The sequence below is a fragment of the Peromyscus californicus genome, unplaced genomic scaffold (genome assembly GCF_007827085.1).
Source record: "Peromyscus californicus insignis strain IS unplaced genomic scaffold, ASM782708v3 Scaffold_4__1_contigs__length_199733344, whole genome shotgun sequence".
In the NCBI taxonomy this organism is placed as follows: domain Eukaryota; kingdom Metazoa; phylum Chordata; class Mammalia; order Rodentia; family Cricetidae; genus Peromyscus; species Peromyscus californicus.
The window spans coordinates 61731328-61751801 of NW_026294562.1; the positions used below are offsets into that span (position 1 = coordinate 61731328).

Here is a 20474-nt window from a genome sequence, read left to right on the forward strand (position 1 = left end):
TTGTGTTGCTGTGCCTTTGTGGCGTGGCAGCAAGGACAGCCTGCTTAGGCCTGAATTCTTGCAGACAACATCACCATCTTCAGGCAGACATCTACCCACCTCCAGATGGTTACCACCTTTGGACTGGAACTTGTGGTCCAGCTGCAGCCCGTCTTCCAGGCGTACATCACAGTTGGGCCCCAGTTCAAAGGCCAGACCAGAGGTGAGCCACTGTCCTGCTGGTCACTCCCAGAGTCAGCCTGGCTGTCTCCTCTGCTGCAGCTAGATGCAGAGGGGACCCAGGGGTGCCTTATACTGGCTCTCTATATCCAGGGAACCCATAGCCCCAGCCTCATGAGGACAGTGATGATTAATCAGAGGGGCATAGCTGGAGAGAAGAGAGCTTTAGGGTATACGGAGAACTTTAGGGTATACGGAGGGCCAGGACTCACTCAGTTGCTCTCACATCCCGGCCCCTTCAGGGCTCTGTGGCAATTTCAATGGCGACACAACGGATGATTTCACAACCAGCATGGGCATTGATGAAGGCACTGCCTCACTGTTCGTGGACTCCTGGCGCGCAGGGAACTGTCCAGCTGCCCTAGAGCGTGAGACTGACCCCTGCTCCATGAGCCAGCTCAACAGTGAGTCCCCTACACCCCACCCTCAGCCACCTAAGCCTGTAGGGATGGGGAGGGAACAGGACACCCACAACTGCACCTATTGTCCCCAGAGGTGTGCGCAGAGACCCACTGCTCCATGCTGCTGAGGAAGGGCAGTGTGTTTGAGAAGTGCCACACTGCGGTGAACCCCCAGCCCTTCTACAAGGTGGGTCCGATGGTATTGAGGAGGGGGTAAGGGGAAGTGGTAGCAGCAGATGCAGTCCTAGACACCTGGGTCCTGCCCTCCCCACAGAGGTGTGTGTACCAGGCCTGCAACTACGAGGAGACCTTCCCTCACATCTGTTCTGCACTGGGGGCCTACGCCCATGCCTGCTCCGCCCGAGGCATCCTGCTCTTGGACTGGAGAAGCAGCGTGGACAATTGCAGTGAGTGCTGGCTGTGGTGAGGGGCTGTGGAGGAGTCAGAAGGGGCAGGGCTGTGGACATAGGAAGAATGGGAGCCTGAAACCCAACAGAGCCCCTGTGGTCATTTTGAGGAATTCCAGGGCCTTAACTAACTCTGCTCAGCCATTTCTCTGCCTGCTAGTCATCACACCCCCAAGCCCCAGACCCTTTCCCCACACAGCTTTCTGTCCTGAGAACCTGACCCCTAATCCCCCCACAGCTGTGCCTTGCACTGGCAACCGCACATTCAGCTACGATAGCAAGGCCTGTGACCGCACCTGCCTGTCTCTGTCGGATCGTGAGACAGAGTGTCATGCAAGTGCTGTGCCAGTGGATGGCTGCAACTGTCCTGAGGGCACCTACCTGAACCACAAGGCAGAATGTGTGCACAAGGCCCAGTGCCCCTGTCTGCTGGACAGCTACAAGTTCGTCCAGGCTGATCAGTCAACCATGATCAACGGGGTCATATGGTATGGAGGGCAGGGCTGGGCAATGCCTGGTGAGGGAGGGGCCCTGCACACCTGGGAGCTCATGTGCCCTTGCCCCTCTCTTACAGCTACTGCATCAATGGCCGCCTGAGCTGCCCACGGCAGGCTGAGATGTTTTTGGGTAAGTGTATACCAGGAGCTAGCCAGGAGACCCTGTTCGGCAGGCCCCTATACCACTTGGCATCCCTCAGTCCACCTGACCTGTCTTCCTCCTCCCTGCAGCATCCTGCCCAGAACCCAAGACCTTGCAGTCCTGCAGTCAGTCGTCAGAAGACAAGTTTGGGGCTGCATGTGCCCCCACGTGCCAGATGCTGGCCACAGGCATTGACTGTGTAAGCAGTGTGAGGAGGGTTTCCACACATCGACAGGAGCCCAGTGCAGGGCAGGGACATGCTGCATCCGCAATGTCCCTCTAGCCATGTCTCTGTCTCAATAGCTAGTGCTGGTATTGAGTCAGGAGCTGACTGGCAGTTGGGTAGCTGGAGCACAGGGTACTTGTCTACACAATTCTGTGAGGACATGGACTGGCTCCCAGCTTGGGAACTATGGCCACCTGTCCCTGTGCATGTGGCAGCCCATTCTGATACACACACACACACACACACACACACACCCCTGAAACATTACTGGAAGGGTGGCTTCTCTAGAAGCAAACCTCAGCTGCCACAGACCCTAGGGAAGGCTAGACCAAAGGGAAAACATGGGGAGTCTCGAAGCTGGAGCTGCGGTAGCAGAGTGCCGAGAAGCTAAGAAGCCTGTCTCCCCACCAGGTACCCACCAAATGCGAACCTGGCTGTATCTGTCCCAAGGGGCTCTATGAGAACAGCGACGGGCAGTGTGTGCCTGCAGAGGAATGCCCATGTGACTTTGCAGGGGTGTCCTATCCTGGTGGCTCTGAGCTCCATACTGACTGTAAGAATTGGTAGGTCATGCCTTAGCCCGAACACCCAGACCCTGAGGGCCATCTGGGCAGGCAAGGACTCTCAAAAGTAAGTTGCCCCAAGGTGGGGCTTCCAGAGGTAGGGTATCCTAAGGTCACAGCCCAGGTCTCCACCCACCTCCTTGTGTGGAAGAACTGCCTCTTACAGTCCTCCCCTTCTCTCTCCCCAGCACTTGCTCCCAGGGGAAGTGGACCTGCCAGCTCAGTGCACAGTGCCCATCCACCTGTGTCCTCTACGGTGAAGGCCACGTCGTGACTTTCGATGGACAGCGCTTTGTGTTTGACGGCAACTGCGAGTACACTCTGGCCACGGTAACCACTGTGCCCAGTGCCAAGGCTGCAAGGAGCCAGGGTGGGGGCCACGGGGGCTTCTCCTCAACACCCTTTCCTGCAGGACGACTGTGGTGCCAACAGCTCACAGCCTACCTTCAAGGTCCTGACAGAGAACGTCATCTGTGGGAAATCAGGGGTCACCTGCTCCCGAGCCATCAAGATCTCCCTGGGTGTAAGTGGCTGGGTCCCACAGGGTGGGGGAGGGCTGGATTTTGATCAGTTCCCTCCCAGATCTCCCAGCCGCCACCCTCACTGCATAGCCCTCCCACAATCCCTCTTCATCTGTATGACAGGAAAGGGTGGCCAGAGATTGGTGACCCACTGGGTTGTTACACACTCAGAACTTGTGGCCACGTGGTCTCCACCAGTTTCCCAGGGATGTACAGCATTTCAAGGGCAAAAAGAAAGTTGTTCTTCAGGAAGATGAAATCTGTTTCCATGTGTCTAGAACCTTCTGTCCAGAACTGGCTCCCAGCAGATACTCCTACACATGTCTTTCACTGTTCTTGTTATTGTTTTGAAACAGGGTCTCATGTAGCCTAGGCTAGCCTCAAGTTTATCATGCAGTTTAGGCTGGCTTTGAACTCCCAATCCTCACAAAGATGGAAATTTATTATGCTGGATTACACCTCTACCTTCCAAACACTCAAATCACAGGCAGCCAGGGCACTGGGGTGGGCAGGAAAAGAGACCAAGTGGTGACAGCCCTCCCCACACAGGGGCTGTCCATCACAATGGCAGACAGGAACTACACGGTCAGCGGGGAAGAACCCTTGGTGCACCTTCAGGTGAAGCCCAGCCCCCTAAACCTTGTCCTGGACATAGGCATCCCTGGAAGGCTCAACCTGACACTTGTGTGGAACAAGCACATGAGTGTCTCTATCAAGATCCGCCGTGCCACCCAGGTACTCACCGCATGCTTGCTTTTGAACCATGGTCCCAGCTGGTCTCAGGGTGAGGGATCTTCCATGAAGCCTGCATGGCTCCTCAGCAATTGCTCCCACAGGATGCCCTCTGTGGCTTGTGTGGCAACTCCAATGGGAACATGAAGGATGACTTTGAGACACGCAGCAAGTACGTGGCATCCAGTGAACTGGAGTTTGTGAACTCATGGAAGGAAAATCCACTGTGTGGGGATGCGAGTTACGTGGTGGATCCCTGTAGCCTAAATACCTTCCGGCGCTCCTGGGCTGAGCGCAAATGCAACATTATCAACAGCCAAACCTTTGCCGCCTGCCACAGTAAGGTAGGCCCTGTCCTCCAAGATGGAGACATGAGACACAGTCCTCCTACCATGGCTGGAGGCATCAGGTGTGGAGAGGAGAATACCCATCACCTGAGGCCAGGGCCATCCACATGATGGTTAGCAGTACCCAGACCTCTGCCCACTAGAGGGCCACAGCAGACAAGAGAGTTGAGCAAAGTGTCACCTCAGGCAGACAGCTAGCTGCTCCGGGATGCATGGCCCAGAGAAGAGCTATTCAGTCATAGGAACCCAGCCCTGGCCAGGGCTAAGAATTTCAGTACAGCCCTAATATGTGGTCCTCAGTAAAACGACAGGGAGCTACCCCAGGCGGTGCAAAGCCTCTGTAGCCAGGGGCCAGCTGGGGGGTTCAGGAGGGCCAAAGAAGGGAGCGGAGACCCTAAGAGGATCAGGTATTCAAGCAAGAGACAGGCAGCCTTGGCTTGCCACACCCTGGTCCCAACAGGAGTTGTTTCTAACAGACACTCCAGGGCAGGGTTCACTGACACCAACAGCACTGACCTCCAGAAGGTGGCCGCCACTGACAGTTGCAGCTTACGCTAGAAGATGCTCTCAGAGTGCCAGGGCATTCCCCCAATATCTATACCCTAAGGCAGCAAAGTCTAACTCCACCTTGCCACCACTGCAAGCCAAATGCCAACATGAGACCCTCCACTCCACAGGTATACCACCTGCCCTACTATGAGGCCTGTGTGCGTGATACCTGTGGTTGCGACATGGGCGGAGACTGCGAGTGTCTGTGCGATGCAGTGGCTGCCTATGCCAAGGCCTGTCTGGACAAGGGCGTGTGTGTGGACTGGAGGGCCCCAGACTTCTGCCGTGAGTGTCTCACCCCATGCCCAAACCTGCTCCACCCAGGGGCATACCCCAGAAGCCTCTCTCCAGGCAGGCACCAGGCTGTATCCCTGCAGAGCAGCCCGGGGTCACCAGCTATTCCCCAGGCTCTCCCTTCCCAGACCCATCAAGAGGAGACAGCCTCAAACAGAACCCAGCCCTTCATTCTGGCACTTTGACCTCGATGACAGCTGATGCACATTCTTCTTCTCAGCTGTCTACTGTGACTTCTACAACATCCACACACTGGTGGGTGAGAAGGAATACCAGTATGCTCAAGAGGCCAACTGCACGTGGCACTACCAGCCCTGTCTCTGCCCTGGCAGCTTGGGGAGCTTCCCGGACACAAACATTGAAGGTATCAAGCACAGGGATGCACATGCCATGCACGTGGGCTTTTGTTCATTCATTGATTTATAGGTCCACTCACTCATTCTTTCATGTACACATCTATTCATAATGCATTCATTTGTTCACACACAGATTCACTCTCATGTATTCATTCACCAACACATTACTCAGCACACATTCATCCACTCACACATCCACTCACTCACACACTCAGCAAACGTGTCCTGAATTCCAGGCCTTGTTCTTGACTGAGGACCTGGCCTCACACAAACTAGCCCTTCTCTCTGGCCTGGGAAAGAGCCTTAAAAAGCCAACTAAGGACTTAAAAACCTGTCAGCTGACACACCTACCACAGTGGAAGTTAAGACAGATGCCACAGGAACAGCACAGCTGGGTGGCTGCTGCTGCTCTAGAGTCTCTCACAGAGTCGAAGATCAGAGGGGCAGGAGCTGGGACAGAGACAGTAGTCTCCACATCAAAAAAGAGCAATTAGGCCAGTCATGGTGGCGCACGCCTTTAGTCCCAACACTCAGGAGGCAGAGGCAGGCGGATCCCTGTAGGTGCAAAGCTATTCTGGGTTACACAGTGAGTTCCGGGTCAGCTAGAGCCAAACAGTGAGATGTCTCAAAATCAAAGACATAAAAAGGCAGTTCAGACACAGACGCCAAGAGCCAGAGCAAGGACACACAGGGCAGAGCTCGGGAGCCCAGCAGGTGACTCCAGAAGCTGGTGTGAAGGGAGAGGAAGAGGTGGGGGCAGGAGAGCTGAGAAGGGAACACAGAACAGTAGTGGGGCAGACAAGTGGGGCTGGTGGGTGTGAAAAGGAGCGCTGAGCTTGACCCTTTTCTGCCCCAGGATGCTACAACTGCTCCCACAATGAGTACTTCGACCACAAAGAAGGGACCTGTGTACCCTGCGGTAAGTCTAGCAGATGTTCCTGCCACCAGAGAGTACAGCCCTTGTGTGGGTAAAATATGCATCAAGCCTGTCCAGCCCCCGTAACTCCTTCCTAGATGCTTTCCTTCAGGATACTGACACACAGGCTCGAACAGTGTCATAGTACACAGCAAAAAAAAAAAAAAAAAAAAAAAAAAAAAAAGCCGGGCGGTGGTGGCGCACGCCTTTAATCCCAGCACTCGGGAGGCAGAGCCAGGCGGATCTCTGTGAGTTCGAGGCCAGCCTGGTCTACCAAGTGAGTTCCAGGAAAGGCGCAAAGCTACACAGAGAAACCCTGTCTTGAAAAACCAAAAAAAAAAAAAAAAATGCAGTACTGGTCCCCTTGGCCTCTGCTCTATACCCCATTCCAGCCATTGCTTAGCCACAATGTTAGGGCAGGGCGCCCCAAGCCAGCGAGGAAACTTGGGTACACAATGGGGATTTTCCTATGAACCCAGCTTTACACTACCCTGCCATGGCACCCTGGCTGGTCCCCTACTCTCCCTGCCAGGCTGACAAGGAAGGGAGGGAGAGGGACAGTCAGAGGAGCAATGAGACAGTCAAGCAGCACTTCCTGATGACCCCCTTCTCTTGCAGCACCACCCACTACCACACTACCGCCAGCCACCACAGGTGATTGCTCACCCACTTGGTACCACAGGATGAAGGCTTCCAGACTAGGGCTCACCTTAGCTCCAGTGGACAGCCCTCCCCATCCCACCAGCCCAGTCTCTGTGTCTGCCAGGTCCTGGGAGGGTGGGTAATGTATCTTGCAGTCCCAGGTCAGAAGGGAAACAGCATACAAAGCTTAGCTCCTGGCCAGCCATTGGCCGGGGCCACTTGACTCACTTGATCTTTGACTGAGCAGGAAGCAAGGCCTCCACAGGTAAGTCTATCAGGATTCCATGCTGCCTTCATAGGTCCATGAGCCACCCTGTACCTTTGGCCTAGCCCTTCAGCCAGCAGATCAGTCTCTTCCCAAAGAGGCACCAAAGCCAGATCCTGCCCATCCACGAGAGCACCTATGCCCCACACAGGTTCACAGCCCACCACGGCAACTCCCACCAGCACTGAGTTCTATAGTTCCAGCTCTGCAGCTACACCTGTGGGCCCCTCCTACTTGCCAGGTCTTCCAACCCCAGCACCTTCAACCCCATCCTCCACTGAGGAAGTAACAGACTGGACCACCCCCAAGAAATCCACAGTCTCCTCAGGTAAAAAGGAGGGATGCAGTAGAGTCCTAGGGTAGGGAGGGGGCTCTCACTGTCTTCCCACTGAGATATGCCTGAAGGCAGTGTCTCAGCACAGAATTCCCTGGGCATGAAAGGCAGGGTGGAGATTTTTCTGAAAACCTAGCTTACAACTCAAGCTAGCTGATCACTCAGTGTGGCCACTTAAAGCTGTCTGAAACTTCCACTAGAATATACATGGGATCCTCTAGGCCTCCATCCTGAAGCCTGCCCCACTCACATACAGCAGCAATCCCAGATGCTGCTGGGGACACCAAGGAGAAAGGAACATCAGCCCTAAGAGCAGAAATGTGGGCAGAGGGATGATCAGTGGCCCATGAGAGCCTGTGTGGTTACTGCCCTTGAGGTGAGTCCACACCAGCTAGGTGGACTTGCAGGCTAGGAAAGAGACAAGACTGGTGTTCATCAAACTATAAAGAGATAACAATAAGATAAGCATCCTGAAGGCAGGATTAAGAGCAGGGGACTTAAACACACATCTGGGAAAAGCAAGTGGGAAAGAGGTAATGCCATGACTTTCCTCTACAGAATACCCTCAAACCACTGAGGCTACTGCACCACTGACATCACCTTTGCCTCCTACATCCATACCGAGGTCAACACCCACAAGGCTCCCAGTGACACAGGCCACAACCAAGCCCACAGCATCTTCCCCCAGCTCATCCACAAAGACCACAGCTCAGTTCACAGAGAGTACCACAGTGACACCACCAACCTCAGTAATGCCTGAGATGTCCACCAGCCAAGGTGAGTCAAGGCCCCTGGGAAGCCAGGGCACCCGAGCCAAATGTTCAACTCTGACTCTCAGTATAGCATATCCAACTCAACAAGAGAGTCTGTATTGCTCAGGGGGTGAGGGAGAGGGGAGCCAATGGGGCAGACAAGTGGCAGGGAGAAAGGGATACAGCATGACAACCAGTCACGCCTCAGGCCACACAGGACAAGCAGGAATGATGTAAAGGGGTACATCACGATACATGTAAAGGAGGGGAGCTAGAACAGCAGTAAAGTTCACCAAAGAAAGCCAAGAGCCTCATAAGCTAGGAAAACTACTCACAGGTAATAGAGCATGGTTAGAAAACAGAAAAGCCAGGCCAGGGACACAGCACAGCATATGTAAAGGACTATGAGCATAAACTGAACATTATTCACTGCCATGATCCACAGTGACATCAGCCCAACAGGAAAGTCACCGTCCAGCCACAACAAGCCATGCAACTGAGACCACAGAACTACCTCTCTCAGGAAAGACTACCCTGACCACACATCGGACAGGACAAAGCAATAGCCCACCAACACCTAATACAAATACTTGGACCCCAAACACAGTATCTCAAACTAAGTCAACACACATGACATGGAGCACCCACTCTCAACCAACCATTTCTTTCCACACTACAGAATACTCCACAACTGCTCCCTCGGAAACATCTATCCAGACAACAACCACTTTTCCAAGGACTCAAAGCTCATTAGCCTCTGTAAACCCAACACTTACTACGTCAGAAGTGACACCAACATCTCAGACTCTCATGACCCCAACTACTTCACATATACTACCATCACCTTCCATAATAAACCCATCCACCACCATGTTTCAAACCACCACAGTAGAGGAAACAGAAATAACACAAACATTAGCCCCAGGCACCTACACAACCCTAACCTCAAATTCATTCTCCACACAAACCACCTCAGCTTCCTTAACACACCCTTCCAATACAACTCAGCATCAGCCCACATCACTTCCCCTCACTACAATATCCAACAGGTCTACCATGGGAGGAACTGGTACCACTGTGGTGCACACCACCTCAGGAACAACTAGCAGACCTCCTACTCCGCATACCACACAACCTCCACCCACTGTTCCTGTCTCTAGCTCAACACACACCACTGGCCCCCCCTTAGAAACTTCTGTGCAGACCACAATTACCTTCCATACACAATCAGGTCCTCAGACTTCTTTGGCCACAACACTGCCAGTATTTTCAACCTCCTCTGTAAAACCAACTTCACAGATAATTAGGACTCCCACAAGCACAGAAACAGTTTCAACTGCTTCCACCCCCAAGATATTCAGCACCATTCTTCCAAAGACCACAATGGAGGGAACAAGGCCCACACTTACAGCACCTCTTAGCACTTCCAAAATCAGCGCCACTTCTCAAACTCAAAGTTCATTCTCCACAACCAGAAGCTACACTTCTGTCCTTTCTCACCCTACTTCCATGACGGCCCATCAGTCCATATCAGTTCCACCGACAGACAGTTCAATTAAGCCCACGACGACGAGTATAACTGGTACCATAACAATCAATACCTCCTCAGTCACACACAGCAGTCCCCATAAGACACAGACCACGAACGCTCAACCCACAGCTGTTATCTCAACCACAACACACACCACAAGGCACTCGGAAATTTCCAAGCAGACCACCATCACCTTCCCAACACCATCAGCTCCTCAGTCCTCTCTGAAGACAACACTGACATCACTACCAACCTCCACTGTGACGACCTCTGAAAAGCATAGCACCCCTAGCAGCCAACACACAGCATCATCGACTTCCACGACCAGACCGAAGAGCACCATTCTACAAACCACAACAGAGGCGACAGGGACCCCACATACACCAACAGAGGTTATGTACACAACCAGTACCACCACACAAGCTCAAAGCTCATTCTCTACAGACAGGACCTCTCCTTCCCACATTTCAGAAACTTCTTCCATGACTGCCCACCCATCCACATCACTTCCTGCAAAAACCTTATCAACTATGTCCACCATGGGTGTAACTGGTACTCCTGTGGTCCACACCACCTCAGGTACACCCAGCAGTCCTCACAGTCCACACACCACACAACCTTTAACCACTGTTGCTGTCTCCAGCTCAGTGCACAGCACACGTCCCCCCTCAGAAACATCCATGCACAGCACCTCCAACTTACCAACCCCATCAGCTCCTCAGACTTCATCCACACCACTGCCATTATTTTCAACCTCCTCTGTGACATCAAATTCAATGAGAACTAGCACCCAAACCAGTCAACACACATTATCATCAGCCTCCACTTCCATGACACCAGGGACTGTTCTCCCTACCACAATGGAAGGCACAAGCCCTCCACAAACATCAGTTCCGGTCATTTATACAACCAGTGCCACCACACAAGCTCAAAGCTCATTCTCTACAGACAGGACCTCTCCTTCCCACATTTCAGAAACTTCTTCCATGACTGCCCACCCATCCACACCACTTCCTGCAACAACCTTATCAACTATTTCCACCATGGGTGTACCTGGTACTCCTGTGGTCCACACCACCTCAGGGACACCCAGCAGTCCTCACCGTCCACACACCACACAGCCTTTAACCACTGTTGCTGTCTCCAGCTCAGTGCACACCACAGGTCCCCCCTCAGAAACATCCATGCACAGCACCTCCAACTTACCAACCCCATCAGCTCCTCAGACCTCATCCACACCACTGCCATTATTTTCAACCTCCTCTGTGACATCAAATTCAATGAGAACTAGCACCCAAACCAGTCAACACACATTATCATCAGCCTCCACTTCCATGACACCAGGGACTGTTCTCCCTACCACAATGGAAGGCACAAGCCCTCCACAAACATCAGTTCCGGTCATTTATACAACCAGTGCCACCACACAAGCTCAAAGCTCATTCTCTACAGACAGGACCTCTCCTTCCCACATTTCAGAAACTTCTTCCATGACTGCCCACCCATCCACACCACTTCCTGCAACAACCTTATCAACTATTTCCACCATGGGTGTAACTGGTACTCCTGTGGTCCACACCACCTCAGGGACACCCAGCAGTCCTCACGGTCCACACACCACACAACCTTCAACCACTGTTGCTGTCTCCAGTTCAGTGCACACCACACGTCCCCCCTCAGAAACATCCATGCACAGCACCTCCAACTTACCAACCCCATCAGCTCCTCAGACCTCATCCACACCACTGCCATTATTTTCAACCTCCTCTGTGACATCAAATTCAATGAGAACTAGCACCCAAACCAGTCAACACACATTATCATCAGCCTCCACTTCCATGATACCAGAGACCGTTCTTCCTACCACAATGGAAGGCACAAGCCCTCCACAAACATCAGTTCCGGTCATTTATACAACCAGTGCCACCACACAAGCTCAAAGCTCATTCTCTACAGACAGGACCTCTCCTTCCCACATTTCAGAAACTTCTTCCATGACTGCCCACCCATCCACACCATTTCCTGCAACAACCTTATCAACTATTTCCACCATGGGTGTAACTGGTACTCCTGTGGTCCACACCACCTCAGGGACACCCAGCAGTTCTCACCGTCCACACACCACACAGCCTTTAACCACTGTTGCTGTCTCCAGCTCAGTGCACACCACAGGTCCCCCCTCAGAAACATCCATGCACAGCACCTCCAACTTACCAACCCCATCAGCTCCTCAGACCTCATCCACACCACTGCCATTATTTTCAACCTCCTCTGTGACATCAAATTCAATGAGAACTAGCACCCAAACCAGTCAACACACATTATCATCAGCCTCCACTTCCATGACACCAGGGACTGTTCTCCCTACCACAATGGAAGGCACAAGCCCTCCACAAACATCAGTTCCGGTCATTTATACAACCAGTGCCACCACACAAGCTCAAAGCTCATTCTCTACAGACAGGACCTCTCCTTCCCACATTTCAGAAACTTCTTCCATGACTCCCCATCTATCCACACCATTTCCTGCAACAACCTTATCAACTATTTCCACCATGGGTGTAACTGGTACTCCTGTGGTCCACACCACCACCTCAGGTACACCCAGTAGTCCTCACGGTCCACACACCACACAACCTTCCACCACTGTTGCTGTCTCCAGCTCAGTGCACACCACACGTCCCCCCTCAGAAACATCCATGCACAGCACCTCCAACTTACCAACCCCATCAGCTCCTCAGACCTCATCCACACCACTGCCATTATTTTCAACCTCCTCTGTGACATCAAATTCAATGAGAACTAGCACCCAAACCAGTCAACACACATTATCATCAGCCTCCACTTCCATGACACCAGGGACTGTTCTCCCTACCACAATGGAAGGCACAAGCCCTCCACAAACATCAGTTCCGGTCATTTATACAACCAGTGCCACCACACAAGCTCAAAGCTCATTCTCTACAGAAAGGACCTCTCCTTCCCACATTTCAGAAACTTCTTCCATGACTGCCCACCCATCCACACCACTTCCTGCAACAACCTTATCAACTATTTCCACCATGGGTGTAACTGGTACTCCTGTGGTCCACACCACCTCAGGGACACCCAGCAGTCCTCACGGTCCACACACCACACAACCTTCAACCACTGTTGCTGTCTCCAGCTCAGTGCACACCACACGTCCCCCCTCAGAAACATCCATGCACAGCACCTCCAACTTACCAACCCCATCAGCTCCTCAGACCTCATCCACACCACTGCCATTATTTTCAACCTCCTCTGTGACATCAAATTCAATGAGAACTAGCACCCAAACCAGTCAACACACATTATCATCAGCCTCCACTTCCATGACACCAGGGACTGTTCTCCCTACCACAATGGAAGGCACAAGCCCTCCACAAACATCAGTTCCGGTCATTTATACAACCAGTGCCACCACACAAGCTCAAAGCTCATTCTCTACAGACAGGACCTCTCCTTCCCACATTTCAGAAACTTCTTCCATGACTGTCCACCCATCCACACCACTTCCTGCAACAACCTTATCAACTATTTCCACCATGGGTGTAACTGGTACTCCTGTGGTCCACACCACCTCAGGGACACCCAGCAGTCCTCACCGTCCACACACCACACAACCTTCAACCACTGTTGCTGTCTCCAGCTCAGTGCACACCACAGGTCCCCCCTCAGAAACATCCATGCACAGCACCTCCAACTTACCAACCCCATCAGCTCCTCAGACCGCATCCACACCACTGCCATTATTTTCAACCTCCTCTGTGACATCAAATTCAATGAGAACTAGCACCCAAACCAGTCAACACACATTATCATCAGCCTCCACTTCCATGATACCAGAGACCGTTCTTCCTACCACAATGGAAGGCACAAGCCCTCCACAAACATCAGTTCGGGTCATTTATACAACCAGTGCCACCACACAAGCTCAAAGCTCATTCTCTACAGACAGGACCTCTCCTTCCCACATTTCAGAAACTTCTTCCATGACTGCCCACCCATCCACACCACTTCCTGCAACAACCTTATCAACTATTTCCACCATGGGTGTAACTGGTACTCCTGTGGTCCACACCACCTCAGGGACACCCAGCAGTCCTCACCGTCCACACACCACACAGCCTTTAACCACTGTTGCTGTCTCCAGCTCAGTGCACACCACAGGTCCCCCCTCAGAAACATCCATGCACAGCACCTCCAACTTACCAACCCCATCAGCTCCTCAGACCTCATCCACACCACTGCCATTATTTTCAACCTCCTCTGTGACATCAAATTCAATGAGAACTAGCACCCAAACCAGTCAACACACATTATCATCAGCCTCCACTTCCATGACACCAGGGACTGTTCTCCCTACCACAATGGAAGGCACAAGCCCTCCACAAACATCAGTTCCGGTCATTTATACAACCAGTGCCACCACACAAGCTCAAAGCTCATTCTCTACAGACAGGACCTCTCCTTCCCACATTTCAGAAACTTCTTCCATGACTCCCCATCTATCCACACCATTTCCTGCAACAACCTTATCAACTATTTCCACCATGGTGTAACTGGTACTCCTGTGGTCCACACCACCACCTCAGGTACACCCAGTAGTCCTCACGGTCCACACACCACACAACCTTCCACCACTGTTGCTGTCTCCAGCTCAGTGCACACCACACGTCCCCCCTCAGAAACATCCATGCACAGCACCTCCAACTTACCAACCCCATCAGCTCCTCAGACCTCATCCACACCACTGCCATTATTTTCAACCTCCTCTGTGACATCAAATTCAATGAGAACTAGCACCCAAACCAGTCAACACACATTATCATCAGCCTCCACTTCCATGACACCAGGGACTGTTCTCCCTACCACAACGGAAGGCACAAGCCCTCCACAAACATCAGTTCCGGTCATTTATACAACCAGTGCCACCACACAAGCTCAAAGCTCATTCTCTACAGAAAGGACCTCTCCTTCCCACATTTCAGAAACTTCTTCCATGACTGCCCACCCATCCACACCACTTCCTGCAACAACCTTATCAACTATTTCCACCATGGGTGTAACTGGTACTCCTGTGGTCCACACCACCTCAGGGACACCCAGCAGTCCTCACGGTCCACACACCACACAACCTTCAACCACTGTTGCTGTCTCCAGCTCAGTGCACACCACACGTCCCCCCTCAGAAACATCCATGCACAGCACCTCCAACTTACCAACCCCATCAGCTCCTCAGACCTCATCCACACCACTGCCATTATTTTCAACCTCCTCTGTGACATCAAATTCAATGAGAACTAGCACCCAAACCAGTCAACACACATTATCATCAGCCTCCACTTCCATGACACCAGGGACTGTTCTCCCTACCACAATGGAAGGCACAAGCCCTCCACAAACATCAGTTCCGGTCATTTATACAACCAGTGCCACCACACAAGCTCAAAGCTCATTCTCTACAGACAGGACCTCTCCTTCCCACATTTCAGAAACTTCTTCCATGACTGTCCACCCATCCACACCACTTCCTGCAACAACCTTATCAACTATTTCCACCATGGGTGTAACTGGTACTCCTGTGGTCCACACCACCTCAGGGACACCCAGCAGTCCTCACCGTCCACACACCACACAACCTTCAACCACTGTTGCTGTCTCCAGCTCAGTGCACACCACAGGTCCCCCCTCAGAAACATCCATGCACAGCACCTCCAACTTACCAACCCCATCAGCTCCTCAGACCGCATCCACACCACTGCCATTATTTTCAACCTCCTCTGTGACATCAAATTCAATGAGAACTAGCACCCAAACCAGTCAACACACATTATCATCAGCCTCCACTTCCATGATACCAGAGACCGTTCTTCCTACCACAATGGAAGGCACAAGCCCTCCACAAACATCAGTTCGGGTCATTTATACAACCAGTGCCACCACACAAGCTCAAAGCTCATTCTCTACAGACAGGACCTCTCCTTCCCACATTTCAGAAACTTCTTCCATGACTGCCCACCCATCCACACCACTTCCTGCAACAACCTTATCAACTATTTCCACCATGGGTATAACTGGTACTCCTGTGGTCCACACCACCTCAGGGACACCCAGCAGTCCTCACCGTCCACACACCACACAGCCTTTAACCACTGTTGCTGTCTCCAGCTCAGTGCACACCACAGGTCCCCCCTCAGAAACATCCATGCACAGCACCTCCAACTTACCAACCCCATCAGCTCCTCAGACCTCATCCACACCACTGCCATTATTTTCAACCTCCTCTGTGACATCAAATTCAATGAGAACTAGCACCCAAACCAGTCAACACACATTATCATCAGCCTCCACTTCCATGACACCAGGGACTGTTCTCCCTACCACAATGGAAGGCACAAGCCCTCCACAAACATCAGTTCCGGTCATTTATACAACCAGTGCCACCACACAAGCTCAAAGCTCATTCTCTACAGACAGGACCTCTCCTTCCCACATTTCAGAAACTTCTTCCATGACTCCCCATCTATCCACACCATTTCCTGCAACAACCTTATCAACTATTTCCACCATGGGTGTAACTGGTACTCCTGTGGTCCACACCACCACCTCAGGTACACCCAGTAGTCCTCACGGTCCACACACCACACAACCTTCCACCACTGTTGCTGTCTCCAGCTCAGTGCACACCACACGTCCCCCCTCAGAAACATCCATGCACAGCACCTCCAACTTACCAACCCCATCAGCTCCTCAGACCTCATCCACACCACTGCCATTATTTTCAACCTCCTCTGTGACATCAAATTCAATGAGAACTAGCACCCAAACCAGTCAACACACATTATCATCAGCCTCCACTTCCATGACACCAGGGACTGTTCTCCCTACCACAATGGAAGGCACAAGCCCTCCACAAACATCAGTTCCGGTCATTTATACAACCAGTGCCACCACACAAGCTCAAAGCTCATTCTCTACAGAAAGGACCTCTCCTTCCCACATTTCAGAAACTTCTTCCATGACTGCCCACCCATCCACACCACTTCCTGCAACAACCTTATCAACTATTTCCACCATGGGTGTAACTGGTACTCCTGTGGTCCACACCACCTCAGGGACACCCAGCAGTCCTCACGGTCCACACACCACACAACCTTCAACCACTGTTGCTGTCTCCAGCTCAGTGCACACCACACGTCCCCCCTCAGAAACATCCATGCACAGCACCTCCAACTTACCAACCCCATCAGCTCCTCAGACCTCATCCACACCACTGCCATTATTTTCAACCTCCTCTGTGACATCAAATTCAATGAGAACTAGCACCCAAACCAGTCAACACACATTATCATCAGCCTCCACTTCCATGATACCAGAGACCGTTCTTCCTACCACAATGGAAGGCACAAGCCCTCCACAAACATCAGTTCCGGTCATTTATACAACCAGTGCCACCACACAAGCTCAAAGCTCATTCTCTACAGACAGGACCTCTCCTTCCCACATTTCAGAAACTTCTTCCATGACTGCCCACCCATCCACACCACTTCCTGCAACAACCTTATCAACTATTTCCACCATGGGTGTAACTGGTACTCCTGTGGTCCACACCACCTCAGGGACACCCAGCAGTCCTCACCGTCCACACACCACACAGCCTTTAACCACTGTTGCTGTCTCCAGCTCAGTGCACACCACAGGTCCCCCCTCAGAAACATCCATGCACAGCACCTCCAACTTACCAACCCCATCAGCTCCTCAGACCTCATCCACACCACTGCCATTATTTTCAACCTCCTCTGTGACATCAAATTCAATGAGAACTAGCACCCAAACCAGTCAACACACATTATCATCAGCCTCCACTTCCATGATACCAGAGACCATTCTTCCTACCACAATGGAAGGCACAAGCCCTCCACAAACATCAGTTCCGGTCATTTATACAACCAGTGCCACCACACAAGCTCAAAGCTCATTCTCTACAGACAGGACCTCTCCTTCCCACATTTCAGAAACTTCTTCCATGACTGCCCATCCATCCAAACCATTTCCTGCAACAACCTTATCAACTATTTCCACCATGGGTGTAACTGGTACTCCTGTGGTCCACACCACCTCAGGGACACCCAGCAGTCCTCACGGTCCACACACCACACACCCTTCAACCACTGTTCCTGTCTCCAGCTCAGTGCACACCACACGTCCCCCCTCAGAAACATCTATGCACAGCACCTCCAACTTACCAACCCCATCAGCTCCTCAGACCTCATCCACACCACTGCCATTATTTTCAACCTCCTCTGTGACATCAAATTCAATGAGAACTAGCATCCAAACCAGTCAACACACATTATCATCAGCCTCCACTTCCATGACACCACGGACTGTTCTCCCTACCACAATGGAAGGCACAAGCCCTCCACAAACATCAGTTCCGGTCATTTATACAACCAGTGCCACCACACAAGCTCAAAGCTCATTCTCTACAGACAGGACCTCTCCTTCCCACATTTCAGAAACTTCTTCCATGCCTGTCCATCCATCCCCATCAGTTTCAGCTACAAGCATATCAGCTAAATCCACCATGAGTGTAACTGATACTGTGCCTGTCTATACCTCCTCTAGCACATCTAGTAGTCCCCATACTCCACACACTACATACTCTCCTCCTACTCTTTCTGTCTCTAGCACAGCAAGTAACACTGGTTTCCCTTTAGGAACTTCCATGCACACCACCATCACCTATCCAACACCATCAGCTGCTCAGCCCTCTTTGTCCACACCACTTTCAGGTTTTTCAACCTCTCCTGTAACACGAACTCCTGTGATACCTACCACCCAAACTCTTGAATACACAGCATCATCAGCTTCCACATCTATACCATTGAGCACCATTCTTCTAACTACCCCAATGAGGGGTACAAGTTCCCTCAAAACAGCACCATCTATCACTTCCACTACAACTGCCATTACCCAAGTTTACTCTTCATTCACAACAGCAAAAACTTCTCCCTCGGAATTGAGTCCATCCTCATTGCCCCACAGCTCTGTTTCCCCTTCCTTCCCATCCCTACCAACTGCCTCTTCTGTCCCAACAAGTTTTCCATCCACTTTGGTTTCTCTCACTAATGTCCCACATTCCCCATCTGTAACATCATCCACCTCTTTCCTGCCCCACTCTGGTACCACTACATCTTTTCATTCTTCAACATCTTTCCCATCTTCTTCCATGACATTCCCTCTCACACCTACTTCAAGTTCTGCAGGTTCTACTCTACAGTATACTTCTACTCCCAGCTCAGTGTCCCATTCCGCACTGCTCACTAAACCCACATCATCTCATCCTTCATCTGTTTCTGCCTTTGTGTCTCCAACTGCTGCCTCTACTCCTGTTAATTCCTCTGTTTCCCCCCTTGTCACCTCATCCATTCCTTCCTCTGCTCTCCCCACCATCCACATGACTCCCACCCCATCTAGTCGGCCAACCTCCAGCAGTGGCCTTCTATCCACTTCCAAGACTACATCTCATATGCCCACCTTTTCTTCATTCTCCTCAAAGTCCACCACCTCCCAGTTTACCTCCCTTACTACCCAAGCCTCTACATCAGGGCTACTGTCTTCAACCATGGGCATGACAGTCTTCCCAAGTTCCCCAGACACCAACCACACCACTAGGCCTGGTACCAGCCCACTGCCTACATCTGTGTTCCTGAGCAGTCCTGCCACTCCCACTGGAAGTTCCTCACCGTCCACCCCAGTGTCACTCTCCAATCCAGACTCCTCCGTCTCCTCTCCACCCATCGATCCTGGTAAGTGGTGCCATTGGCTGGGTCCTTGTTCCCTAGGCTGCTTAGGTTCCAACTGTTTACTCCACAGAATTCTTCACCGAGTGTGGTCTGCTGTTTAGTGTTTTCCTCATTGTCCCTTGGTGCCTTCATGAAGGCCTGGTCCTGGAGCTTCTTTGGGGCATTTCTGAATCTAAGAGCAAGCTCCTTTCTCTTCACCTCTCAGGAACACTAGTCTGTGTTCTCCCAGTCTGGCTGAATTAGAGACTTGATCCCCATACATTTCAGGCCCATGTGCCTCCCTTGGTCCTAACTTCTCTAAGCGGCCCTCCACACCTGCCCCTTGGGAAGCTAGCATGTGAGATCTGGCTCTGCCCTGAGTTTAGGCATGTATTCTACCTCAGTGCTGAAGGAAATTACAGCCTAGTCCAGGCACGGCTCATCCCAGGTGACATGCAGGAGGCAGAGGTGGGGATAGAGGCCAAGCAAGGCCTGAAAACCAGTACGTACAATTCTTGCTTCCCATGGTTTCCACTAGCTCTCCTCCCCAACGACCAGGGCTCCCCACAGGGCAGTGATCCCTACACAGTGTCAGCCTGCACAGGAACATGAGTTCAACACATACTCCTAGGACACCCCTGATTTGAGTGTTCCTCTCAAGACACCCACCTGGGGCCAGGCTCCCCATACATGCTCTAGGCCTCCCTCATGCAGGAAGTCCTCACAGAGCCAGCAATCCATTCTTGTCTTAAGGTTACATATTGTCACTTTACGTTCAGGCTGTTTCCCAAGAAAATGGCCTCAGGAAGTAGGAGAGAGAACAGAAGGCCACCAGACCTTCCCCAAACCTCTTAGAGAAGCAGGGCAGGAATAAACTCGAGCACAAGAGAGAGATGATATACGGAGCCTATCTGTCACCCACAAATCATTTTTGAACTTAAACTATGTGTGTGCTGTGTGGAAACTTG

At 51.8% G+C, this 20474-nt stretch overlaps 1 protein-coding gene across 1 annotated transcript in view; it reads left to right on the plus strand.

The window, feature by feature from the left end:
* Positions 1-20474, plus strand: part of Muc6 (mucin 6, oligomeric mucus/gel-forming) — a 30790-nt gene that overhangs the window by 7800 nt on the left and 2516 nt on the right. Inside the window, exons 12-31 of the mRNA XM_052760118.1 lie at positions 65-202; positions 462-623; positions 713-807; positions 895-1027; positions 1266-1515; positions 1602-1654; positions 1756-1865; positions 2304-2455; positions 2644-2785; positions 2868-2978; positions 3526-3711; positions 3813-4052; positions 4733-4889; positions 5119-5262; positions 6111-6173; positions 6789-6824; positions 7229-7405; positions 7970-8396; positions 8843-8942; positions 19439-19530. Of these exons, the coding sequence (XP_052616078.1) occupies positions 65-202; positions 462-623; positions 713-807; positions 895-1027; positions 1266-1515; positions 1602-1654; positions 1756-1865; positions 2304-2455; positions 2644-2785; positions 2868-2978; positions 3526-3711; positions 3813-4052; positions 4733-4889; positions 5119-5262; positions 6111-6173; positions 6789-6824; positions 7229-7405; positions 7970-8396; positions 8843-8942; positions 19439-19530 (2968 nt within the window). The remainder of the gene's footprint in view (positions 1-64; positions 203-461; positions 624-712; positions 808-894; positions 1028-1265; positions 1516-1601; positions 1655-1755; positions 1866-2303; positions 2456-2643; positions 2786-2867; positions 2979-3525; positions 3712-3812; positions 4053-4732; positions 4890-5118; positions 5263-6110; positions 6174-6788; positions 6825-7228; positions 7406-7969; positions 8397-8842; positions 8943-19438; positions 19531-20474) is intronic.